Source organism: Delphinapterus leucas, chromosome 8 (assembly GCF_059928025.1).
Source record: "Delphinapterus leucas isolate spDelLeu-1000000601 "Yukka" chromosome 8, BTC_Dleu_Yukka2, whole genome shotgun sequence".
Lineage (NCBI taxonomy): Eukaryota > Metazoa > Chordata > Mammalia > Artiodactyla > Monodontidae > Delphinapterus > Delphinapterus leucas.
Window position 1 is genome coordinate 74,792,174 of NC_143136.1, and position 12,381 is coordinate 74,804,554.

The 12,381-nt window shown below is 39.9% G+C and overlaps 1 protein-coding gene across 3 annotated transcripts in view; it reads right to left on the bottom strand.

Moving 5' to 3' along the window:
* The window catches only part of GPD2 (glycerol-3-phosphate dehydrogenase 2), a 134,073-nt gene that overhangs the window by 87,914 nt on the left and 33,778 nt on the right, over positions 1-12,381 (bottom strand). For 2 of the 3 annotated variants that reach the window (XM_022569760.3, XM_089916808.1), the window contains exons 2-3: positions 10,473-10,582; positions 9,090-9,146 (exon numbers count right to left, since the gene is read on the bottom strand). In XM_022569760.3, coding sequence (XP_022425468.1) covers positions 9,090-9,146; positions 10,473-10,574 — 159 coding nt within the window. In that variant the 5' untranslated portion in view covers positions 10,575-10,582. The remainder of the gene's footprint in view (positions 1-9,089; positions 9,147-10,472; positions 10,583-12,381) is intronic. The other variant, XM_022569761.3, reaches the window with a different exon arrangement.

The window sequence follows — 12,381 nt, forward strand, 5'->3', positions numbered from 1 at the left end:
CCATATTCCTGGAAAGGAAATGCAATAAGCATCTCCTTAGAATGAATCCTAAGATGTTTTAATGACCTTTCACCTCCTGAATCACTTTGATTCTAAACAATGGTGTTTCTTCTTATACTTACAGGACAGTAAGCAACATTTCTCAATATAAACGTACTGGGTGAGGGATTCATGATTACTCAGTAGGAAGACTGGCTAATAGGTGGACCGTCATCTCCACTGGGGACCAGACAAGAGAAAATAAAACAAGTCCATCTTTCTAGGCTGGCTGAGAAACGAGCTCTAGCTCACCTTGAAGGTGCTATCGCGCCTTTAAGTGGTTGTGATTCCTTTAAGAAATCGCAAGGAAGCTCTTTTAATACCAATCACAACATAGCCAAATCATTAAATTATACAACTTTTTTATAGCTGAAAAACAGGGAAAACCCTTTGGCTTTGTCTGAACCTACTTCAAATAAAATCACATAACTACGTGATCTGAGGTTTGAGGGATACGTTTTACCAGTTTTCAAATAAGTATTTTAAAGACATAGAATATGTGTTTGGAGGTGTCTGAACTTGATATTGCTCTTCTATTCCAATAGTGTGCTGAGAATCAAAGGATCTAGAGAGGGAGCCTGAGAGCAGGGAGTGCAGAGAGGGAAGAAGAGCTGCTGCTAGCCCACACAATAACAAGTCAGGTCCCTTGGGTCTTACCATGACACCGAAGTGGGGCTTCCCTGGTGGCACAGTGGTTGAGAATCTGCCTGCTAATGCAGGGGACACAGGTTCGAGCCCTGTTCTGGGAGGATCCCACATGCCGCGGAGCAACTAGGCCCGTGGGCCACAACTACTGAGCCTGCGCGTCTGGAGCCTGCGCTCCGCAACAAGAGAGGCAGCGATAGTGAGAGGCCCACACACTGCGATGAAGAGTGGCCCCCACTTGCCACAACTAGAGAAAGCCCGCGCACAGAAACGAAGACCCAACACAGCAAAAATAAATAATAATTTAAAAAAAAAGGAGGGAGTCATCCTTTGACCAGTGAGGAAACGGAGTTTTGTTATTCTTTGGGCAAGTAACTGAGAGAATCAGAATCTGATCCCTAGTTTGACTCCAAATCCCATGTCCTCAGCTCTGCTAGGTTATCTTTCCCTGTATGTGTGGGTTACCTAGGGCTCTAGGTCCACCCGCCTTGCAGGCACCAGCGTTGCAGGGAACAGCTGATGGCAGCCAGTGGAATCAGAAGTCTGAGAGAACCTGCTTTGCCCATGGCCAGACACCCCAGGCAGTGACACCGAGGGTTCCACGAAATAGCACTTTTCCTTAAAAACCTCCCTAACACATACATTTGGAAATGGATACAGAACTGAAATGGGACTCACTTTCCCCCCCACATCCCTCTCAGGTGAATAAAATGCTGACCCAATGAGCCAAAGGACCATTTCCAAGTTTCTCAATCCAGATGGCCCTTGGCTGCATTTTAATTTTAAGTTCAAAATAGTTTGGGGTATAATTTGTGATGCACGTTTTCCATTTCTTGGTGAATTATTTCATCAAATATATACACATTTATAATTTTTCTAGTTTATACCCACAAGCATATAATTGGATCTCAGAACTTCTTTGTTGAAAAATCACAAATTTTGAAATAAAGCATGTAAAATTATTTTGCCTAACATTGTCTAACATCTTAATGCATCTATTTTCTTAATTTGCAAGCTCTACCAAAAGGGGGCCTACCTAGCATTAACACAATGTAACTATTAAGCTGGAGAGGGAAGCTAGTAGACTTTTCCCAAAGCATTTCTAGAAAGTTTCCTCAGTCCCACAATATCCCTAAAAAGTTTCTTAAGGAGGCCTTAAAATGGATAAATAGTTGAAAGTGAAATGCAAAGTCAAATCAAAATGAATGTCAATGTTGCTCAGTTAGCAACAGCCTACAAGCTCACCAGCTGTCAACGCTAATCATAGCTCAGTCGTTGACTCACTGTGTGACCTATCGCAGTACAGTTAACCTCGCGGATTTTGTATGCCAGCAATAAAATAGCATCACAAACTCCTCGAAGGCCTGATGTGAGTTATAACTCAAAGATATTGCCATGGCCCCACTTTGGGAGCGAAGTGTTAAATAAAAACCAAAATTATAAGGAAAATGATAGGATGCACTTCAAAGAACATTTCCAGCTCTGTCTGCATAATTTCAGTACTTTCATGAAACAAGCCTCTGAGAAACGGTTAACCATATAGAGTTAGTTTCAACTCGCCTTATGGAAAATACAATGTGTTCAGAATCTTCATCGAGCTTTAGATATCAGACACAGCCCCAACATATTTAGTTGTGTTTTTAAGAGAAAAACAATTCTTCCAGGAATCTAGGCACAGGGTTCTAAACAAGAGAAGAAAATACAAGTCTTTGGTATAAACTCTAACAATAAAACTGTTATCCAAAAAATGCAGCTTATTTGTCAAACTGATTAGAAATTAAAGTCAGGACACAGATTTAATGGCTGGATGCTTAAAACTTTTTCTCTTCTTCCAGAGAACACTGCTGGATCACACTTCCCACCCTCCCTTACAGCTGGCTAGAAATGATCCAGTGGGTCAAAAAGCTATAAAACATGGAGAAGCCCCAAGATTTGCAATTCCCATACTTTGTATACAGTCCAGCATCTTCCTCTGACGGGTTAGACCCCATCATAAATAGAAAAATAAATCCATAGAGATAAAGCTCCAAAAGGACAGATAATCAAATGCAAGCCCCAGCAAACCATGGTGCAGAGACATTTCTTCCTTCACGTTTAACCTAATGCTGAGGCTGACAGCTCTCTAAGCAGGCAGGTGAACCTTGAAGCCTAGTTTTCAACCACTAGTCCTTTCTCCTCCTAAATATACATTCTTCATGTGGTCTCTAACACTCCAGTTCCCACCTAAACATTAAAATCAACAGAAATGAAGTCTGTTTGAGAACAGTTCCTGTTACAGCACGTTTATAAGATGTTTTTAAGAGAAATGTTGTTTATGAACCTATGAAAAATGCCTCTGGAGATGTAAGACTGTTTACTCAGAGAGAACAAACAAGTCTGGTAGCCAGAACTACCTCACAAAGTTAAAAGCAATCTGGTAAGCAGAAAGCCAACGTGTCAGGTGATAATTTCAGCTACATTAGTGCTCGGGAAGATTTCTACTGATTTCAGACCCACAGATACTCTTTAGCCTAGGAGCCAGAAGAATGTTTACAACTGAGGTTAAATTCTTAAAGATACTAAGTGCATTCCAAAAATAAACAGTATCTATTCAATCAAAGATACTATTGAAAAGTGATGCTTAAGTAGAATTTTTACAATTGAAATTTTCTCAGTTGACACCTTGTCCTAGATGCTATGCTTATGATTTTAAGAATAACTTAAAAAAAAATTTAAAGCACTTTTAGTTTTACAAAAAAAATTGAGAGGACATTCCAGAGATTTCCCATATACCTCCTGCCCCACATACTCACAGCCTCCCCCATTATCAACATCACTCACCAGAGTGGCACATTTTTTACCAAAGATGAACCTACATTGATACATCATAATCACCCAAAGTCAATGGTTTACTTAAGGGTTCACTCTTGATGTTGGACATTCTATGGTTTTGGACAATGTATAATGACATGTATCCACCACCACAGTATCACACACAGTATTTTCATTGCCCTAAAAATCCTCTGTGATCTGCCTATTCACCTCCCTGCATACAGCCCTGGCAACCACTGATCTTTTTACTGTCTCCAAAGTTTTGCCCTTTCTGGAATGTCATATGGTTGGATTCATACAGTGTGTAGCCCTTTCAGATTGGCTTCTTTCACTGAGTAATACGCATTAAGGTTCCTCCATGTCTCCTCATGGCTTGATGGCTCATTTCTTTTTAGTGCTGAATGATGTTCCATTGTGTGGATGGACCACAGTTTATCTATTCATTCGCCTACTGAAGGCCATTTTGATTGATCCGAAGTTTTGGCAATTACGAATAAAGCTGCTACAAATATCCATGTGCAGGTTTTTGTGTGGACATAAGTTTTCAGCCTCTTTGGGTAAATATCAATAGGTGTGACTGCTGGATCATATGGTGAGAATATGGTTAGTTTTGTAAGAAACCACCCAACTATGGCATTGCAAAGTGGCTGTGTCATTTTGCACTCCCACCAACAATGAATGAGGGCTCCTGTAGCTCCACATCCTCACTAGTGTTTAGTGTGCTTATGATTTTGATTGGTTGTGCTTATAATTTTTTAAATTAATTTATTTATTTATGGCTGTGTTGGGTCTTCGTTTCTGTGCGAGGGCTTTCTCTAGTTGCGGCAAGCGGGGGCCACTCTTCATCGCGGTGCGCGGGCCTCTCACTGTCGCGGCCTCTCGTTGCGGAGCACAGGCCCCAGACGCGCAGGCTCAGTAGTTGTGGCCCACGGGCCTAGGTGCTCCGCGGCATGTGGGATCTTCCCAGACCAGGGCTCGAACCCGTGTCCCCCGCATTAGCAGGCAGATTCTCAACCACTGCGCCACCAGGGAAGCCCTGTGCTTATAATTTTGATTTCTCTTTGATTGATATTCATCTTAAGGTTTCTCTAACCTCTACCAGTTTCTCTGGCCAGCAGTTAATGTAAGCAGCATTATGCCAATCAAAAGCTCAGCTATTTAAAGAAACCTGGTGCTGTATCTCTCTTATTACGCCAAACAAGGCTAGGTCTATTTCAAATATTTTATATCCTGTATGGCGGGCGGGGGGCGGGGGTGGGGGAAGAAAGAGGTATAATAGATACTAAAGACCTGCTAATGTGCCAGGTACTGTGATCATTATCTTGTATATTCTGAACTGGTTAGTGCTTGGCAGGGGAGAAAAGCCTGGGAGTAAAGTGACAGTATCCTTACCTTATAAAGAAACTAGAGTTCTGGAAACTTTCATAACCTGTGCACAGTAACAAGCTCACCAAAACCCGGCCACACTTGTTTAACAGACACATTCAGGGAGCTAAATATCTTTTCATTTGAGGATCCATTAAAATAACCCCCAAAGTAGATCTTACTTTGACTAGATATAATCATTCCATTATTTTTTTGCTGCTGCACCAATCCTATCTTTTGAATTTGGGGTCATTGGTACTACCAATCAAAAGACCCTTGTTTACTAGGATCTCTTACAAATAATGTATTGAGAGGGAGAGACTGAGAGTAAAACAATGTTCTCAAAATTCCTATGGATTTTAACTTTCATACAGCACTTTGCCTCGCATTAGCATAAGTATTTTTCCTCACAAAGGTGGTATATAGGTTTACTTATAGTTCAACTCACCTAATCCTATCAACTCACTAACATCACCACTATTGTGGTTTTCATGTTCCCTTCATTACCATGCATAACAAAGTAAACTATAGCCTTTAGTAATCCACTCCAAGTATAGGCTGTCTCTTACAAAGTGAGAGGCTATTTTGCAAAGCATGAAGATCCTGTCGTTAACAAATATTACTACATCATTGGCTTTAGGAAAGAATAAGTTTAATTGTATTCCCCTTCAAGCTAAATTCTGATTTACCCTCAAAAACCAGGTTTACACCCCCCCCAAAAAAACCAGAGCTTTCTAAATTGTTTCACCATAGAATTACAACAAATAGTGTTGTACTATATATTCATTAATTTATCAAAAAGACTATATTCACATAACTTTTTAGGAACATATCACCATATAAATCAAGTCTGCCATAAATTATATAAGCTTAAATAGAAAAAAAAACCACAGTGGGAACTTCAAGGAATCTATTACTTACAACAGGAAGAAAGTTTAAGCCAATAATTGGTGTTGTCTACCTTGTTATTGGCTCATCTTCAGATCAGGAATCAAGTAGAAGAGAAAACAGAAGGGTGTTTGTGTGACCGTTTGTAGCCATTCTCCTACAAGCTCAGATGAAGGACAGGCCATTTGCTACTAAACCTCAAAGTCTTAACACAGTATCCCTGAACCCAAGGGTCTCCAAAGATGAGAGCAACTTTCGTGCTCACTATATATTCATATAGTTATTCACACTTTATATTCATATCACCTGGGAATAACTAATACTTTTGGCAAGTTTACTATATTCCAGGAATTCTCCCAGGCTTTACTGCTCATCAACAGTCCTATGAGGGAAGTACCACTGTTCTCCCCATCTTGCAGATGGGGGAAAAATGAGGCCTAGAGAATTTAAGAAAATTGCCCATAGTCACTCAGCTGTTCAGAAGCAGAGCTGGGTGTCAGATGCAGACAGCCTGCAAAGACGCTCCAAAGATCGTGTTCTCGTCCTTTCTGTTACGTTGCTGATGAACAGAACATCGACGAGAATCTCTCATTTCCTTGATTCGAATAATATCACTCCTTACACTGAAGAGAGATTCCCTGCCTATGCATGGTGCAGAAAAGAAGAAAAAAACATTCACATCTGGGCTTTGAGAAAGCTCTCTGTGGTTCTCAGGCTTCACCTCAGAGCTGGCTCACAGAGCCCACCACACCTCCAGAGTGGGTAATGGAAGGAACACTTTGAGCACGTGGTACATGAGAGGGCCACCCTCAGACCTAAAGAGATCTTTGTTACATCAACCACACGGCTGGGGTTAAAAAGGAGCCCACACTGTTACATCAGTTTCCAGCTAGGACCTAGAAGGTATGAAAGAAATGTGGAGTTTAAAATTTTTTGAAGTTTCCAAAAAAAGGCCTTCACTGTCTAATGAAAAGACAAAAGCCCGAGGCAGCCCTCAGTTAAAAGTTTAAAATCCTACCCTAGTTTTGCCCCCATTCTTCCCACCCCCCTGAGGAACCCTCCTGCAGCCCTGACTGTAACGCTCTCCACCACTGTTCCTTGCTAAGGTTTACCGCCTCTGAAGCTACCCAGGGCCCTCTCTCCTAATTTAAACTCCATTAACCCACCACCTTGGAATTAGAAAAGGAAGCTGTCCCATGAAGTAACACTTCCCTTTCACTAGACAGTAAGGAGACCTGAGAAAAGCAAACTGTCCCGAGAGGAAGACTGGATGTCTTCTAGGTCCCTTCCAATGAAAAGTTTATTATTAAACAGACCTATACTAAACAGTGAATGACAAATACCTTACTCTTGAAAATCTGCACACCACTGCAGGGGTGTTTGCTTGCTACATCCCTGGTGGGATTTAAGATAGTGCTGGGGGGTTTATATCCCACTACACAGCCTCCTGTTCCTTGGCATACAGCTGGTCCGGGGAAAGGAAAAATCAAGAAGGCTTTGTGGAAACTTAGTCACCTACATGTGGGTGAGGAAATAAAAAGAGAGGGAAAATGGAATGAATAGGAAGCCTTTCCAAGACTACTCAAAAAAATCCTACATGTATCACTGGAGGGGGCCTGGAGTATGGATGCCATTTGTGGTCACAAACCTCCTTCCCTGCAGGTGGACACAGTCAAAAGAGGCCACATTCCATTCAATTCATCTTTCCCCCATCAGCTTCCTCGCTGGAATTGAAGATTTAGGTTGCCCAGCTCCAAAATATAATAATAACAACAACAATAACAACAGCTCTCTCCTTAGGCCATGATCTCCATCCTTTCTAAATCTGACCTTATTTATCTCCAAAGAAAAAAAATCTCTAGGCCTCACTTGGGTCAACAGTGGAGACTCTTCATCACTGAAAAACATAACATAAATGTTAATAGTATGCTTGCATGAAGAAAAGCCACACCATGAAGTAAAGTGGAACAAAAAAATCTTTGCTATCACCTCTAACCTCCAACCTGCCCACAAGAAATGCCAGTCTTCACAAATGTCTCTATTTCCTCACCTACGGTAGCTTTTATTCAAGCAACTGAGTAAAAGGTAAGTGAACCACATCTTAGTGGATTTCATTGTGTTTTCCATTTAATTAATCAAGAAAGTATATACAATAGTTTTCCTTTTATTCTTTTCCCTGCAAATACAAGCTAATTTAAAAGGGTTTTGTGAGCTGACCTGGCAGCTAAACACTTACAGCACTATCCCATCACCAAAGGTGCTGAAACAACTGACCAACTTTTACAATCAACCCGTTTGTATCTGGAATACGACCTCTGCCTGTATTTTAGGAAGGAAGCTTTGCACCAGGAATATCAAATGAGCACAAGCTAGGGGCCAGGGGATGCAGAGCGTCGAGTGCAGGAATGCCAGCAAAATGTGCCTCAGCTCAAAAGTCAGCAGACAGTTTTCTCGGCCATCAGTACCTGGGGCTTTCAAAACCAACTTATTCTTAAAGGAGGACAGTTTATCGGTTGGAATCATTTCATAAAACTGGAAAAAAGATAAAAACACAAGCCAATACTTTAAGCATTGCTCTCAAGAAAAACAGAGCGCGCCTAGTCACATTTAAGGTCACAGCTTCTGTAAAATGTAGCCAAATAATGGGTGTCAAGGGGCAGTTTTTTTCTTGACTATTGAAGTCGGGAAAATTTCCTCCCCTAGAGTGGCTCTGATTGGCAGATATTCTCTGAGAGAGGACAGCTGAGGCCTGTGGTCATTTTATGTCAATGGCTCAACTGAGATGGTCTCCTCCCCCCTCCTCACACACCCCTCTCTTTTTTTGCCAATCCCTATGGTTACATCCAAAACTGCTACCCAAAATACGCTCACGGCAGTGGCTTAAAGGGACAGGAATCACTGCAAAAAGAATACACACACTTGGGCATATGTCTTATGCAACTCATTGATTGAATACGCCTATGGTGATTTTTCTCAAAAGAACTTGTCAGATTACAATTATAAATGACTTGAAACTGCTGGTATCTGTTTCGTTTGGCTAGTAGGGTGGTCAGGATGTCTAACTTAGGAAGGAGAAAATGACAAAATGTTCCAGGAATCAACAGACCTTCATTTTGCTTGATTTTACTGACTAAAATTAACCCCTAACTTGATGGATTGGAGGCAGTATCAACTGCTTATTCTATTCTGTGGAGAAGAAGAGAAGTCAAACAACAACGACAACAAAATATATTTCTGAAACAGTATTCCCTAGGTACAAAGTTAAGTTATAAACTCGGAAATAGAACATGCTTACTGTTGTTAACAGACGTGAACCATGTACAAATTTAGAAACAACTTACCATACTAGACATCGTGACCTTTGGCACTGGCACTCTCCAATATCGTTTCAGATACCACTGGTAAAAGATGGCAGAAGTAATCTAATCTGTTAAAGTCCATGTCCCAAACAGAACTGCACTTCTAAAATAGCCTGAGCAAAAACAACATCTTTTCACACTTACTTTTAAGGAACCAAGGAAACATTTTAAAAGAAATAGTGCATCAAGCATGTTCAGCAGCTGAGAATGAGCTTTAATAGCGAGTCAGTAATACCTGCAACATGTATACCTAGGGAAACCTTAAGAGTAATGTGCTCACAGTTAAGAATGAAAAAAACCAGCACAACCTGTTCAATATTGTCCATCTTTAGGAGGTAGCACTAGAAATTAGCTTCTTTTTTATTTATAAGCCAGCAAATTGATTCTTCTTAATATGTGTTTTTAACGTGGTATTTCCCATTCAGGACATGGGACTCCAAGCAATGTGGCTGGCTCCATCACCGTGTAGCACAAAGAAACAGAAACAACATGTACAAGACAGCCCAGGCAGGGCTTAAAGGTTCTCACAAAAATGTAGGATGTGAGTAGTTCATAGATAGCCCAGCTACAAATAGCTTCCCAAATTCCTTCACCTCCATCTTTGAATCGGGAATGCACCAACCAACTGGTATCACAAAATGCCCTAATGACATAGGGAAGGGGGAACAGGAGATTAATACTAACTACTGAGGTTAGTATTTCAAGCCTGAAAAGAACAAAACCATTCACCAAAGTTATTTCCTGGCATCAATTTGAACTATGGGAAGGCACAGTTGTAGTGCAAAGGGGGAAAAAAAAACAAAATGAAAATAAACTGAACACTTTAAATTATTTGGAAACTTCATACCAATCTCATTTTCATAGCTTTCTCCCACTAAAAATTTTACCCAATATAAAGTAATAATACTACATAAGTAACTAAACCTTTCAGAAATAAACCCAAGATTCCGAGTTGAGCCTTTTGTATAGGCTCTTTCTTTTCCATTTCCTTTCTCAGCTGCCTGCCTTCTAATAAGACAAACTCTTGGCAGAAGCATAGAAGGTGTCCAGACATTTGGATGAATTAGACAAGGAAAGTATAAATGAATAAACCCTGGCACTCCGAAATGAAGCAGTCTTTTAAAACCAAAGAGCCAAAACAGAGGCTAAATAATATAATGCTTTCTGACAAAGAAATTTACTTTTTAAAAAATGAGATATACACAGTTCTCAAGGATCATTAAGGCAGTATTCTAAATTAGTGTCTTTTTCAGATCAAGCTGAGACGGTAATTTCTAAACAATACCATTAGCCTACACACGCCCCATACACAGTTCTTTAACAGGTTTGTTTCATATTATAATCAATACATGTACAGTTACTTACTTGCTTCCTTTTGTAATGAGCAAACTGAGAAAGGCCTAGAACAGTTGCAAGAGCACCTCCTCCAACAAGAATAGTCCCTTTCACTGCCTTTTGAAATGCCATTTCTTAGCCTACAGAGACAAAAAAAGAAACAAAAAAGTTATTTGGGATTTTTATCACACAATAATCCAATAACAAAAAGAGACTTCCTAGATTATGAAATTATGTTAAACTAGAAAAGAAAACACACAATAAGGAATTTGTTAACATACCAATTTGTATACCACAATTCAAAAACAATACACAAAAAAACCAAGAAACTGACTTTATAAAATGACCATCCAATAGGAATTAAAGAAAGAAAAATTCAGAGACAACTGAGGTTATTTACATGGTATAAAGTCAAGAGAGCTGTGAAAAGAAATGTGTACCTGACAAAACTGCATGCTGTACTTGCAAATTTGTTCAACCACTAATCCCCTCCACAAAAAGAACTGGTGGAAGTCTTCTGTCACTCAACAGGACAATGAACCTCATGCCTGCTTTGGGTTCTCTGGCAAGTGTTGAATTCCACTCTGGTAACAACTCCCTTCCTGAGTTTTCCCCTTCAGAATGAAGCTCTCACTAAAACCAAAAGCCAACACATTTACATTTCTATCCCTGGAAGAGTCTACACTTTACAGATAAAAAGTAAAAGAAAACCATGCCATGATCCTTCTTCAAAATGACAGATATAACACTGCTATAATTCCTTTCATTAAGGGAACTTAAAAAAAAAAAAAAAAAAAAGGTTTCTTCTAGCCAGAGTTGCATGGCACCAAAATTTCAAGGGGAAACCCTCCAGATCAAGCACTCCTTCGTGCTCACTGTATATTTCTAAATAAAGTCTTGTACTGTGTTAACTCTTGACTTTCTTTCTTCTCACTTGTTAAAAAAAAAAAAATTCCACTATTGGATTGATGGAATTTCTTAATTTTTTTTTTGAGGACTTAAATAGTCTAACTTTTTCAGAAGCCAAAAAAAATAAAATAAAATAAATAAAAAATAAAAATTCCAACGAAAAACATCTTACTCCCTTTTATTCTGATAAACAAACAAACAAACAAAAAAACGATAACACTGTGTGATCACCTAAAAACAATTCTAACTTAGAGTTGATATTTAGCAATTTGACCTGCCTAAGTCTTTCACTTACAAAAGCAGCTGGCACACCCATGTGTTACAGGGAAGCCACTACCCTACTTTCCTGAATGGGTGGAGTTCTGACCTGTCTGGACAACATACTTATGCTTTACAGATATCTCACAACTCAAATTATTTAATATGAAGTCAATTTTAACCTAGGATAGTAAAAAACATATAGTATCTCAATGTAAATTATGATACAGTTAAAATGTTTGAGTTCAGGGACTTCCCTGGTTGCACAGTGGTTAGGAATCCGCCTGCCAATGCAAGGGACACGGGTTCGATCCCTGGTCTGGGAAGATCCCACATGCCGCGGAGCAACTCAGCCTGTGCTCCACAACTACTGAGCCTGCGCTCTAGAGCCCGCGAACCATAACTACTGAGCCTATGCGCCGCAACTACTGAAGCCCGCGCACCTAGAGCCCGTGCTCCGCAACAAGAGACGCCACCACAGTGAGAAGCCCGCGCACCGCAACGAAAAGTAGCCCCCACTCGCCATAACTAGAGGAAGCCCACGTGCAGCAATGCAGACCCAACACAGCCAAAAATAAATAAATAAATTTATATATTAAAAAAAAAAGTTTGAGTTCATGTTGACTGAATAGAGTCTATTAGCATAACTATCCTAAATCAAAGAATTTCAAGTGCAGTTGGTAACTATGACTCTACAGAAAATCCATTTTGGAATACTATAAATTATATACTAAAATAAAAGCTGGCATTTCTTGAAATTTTATTTTTCTTC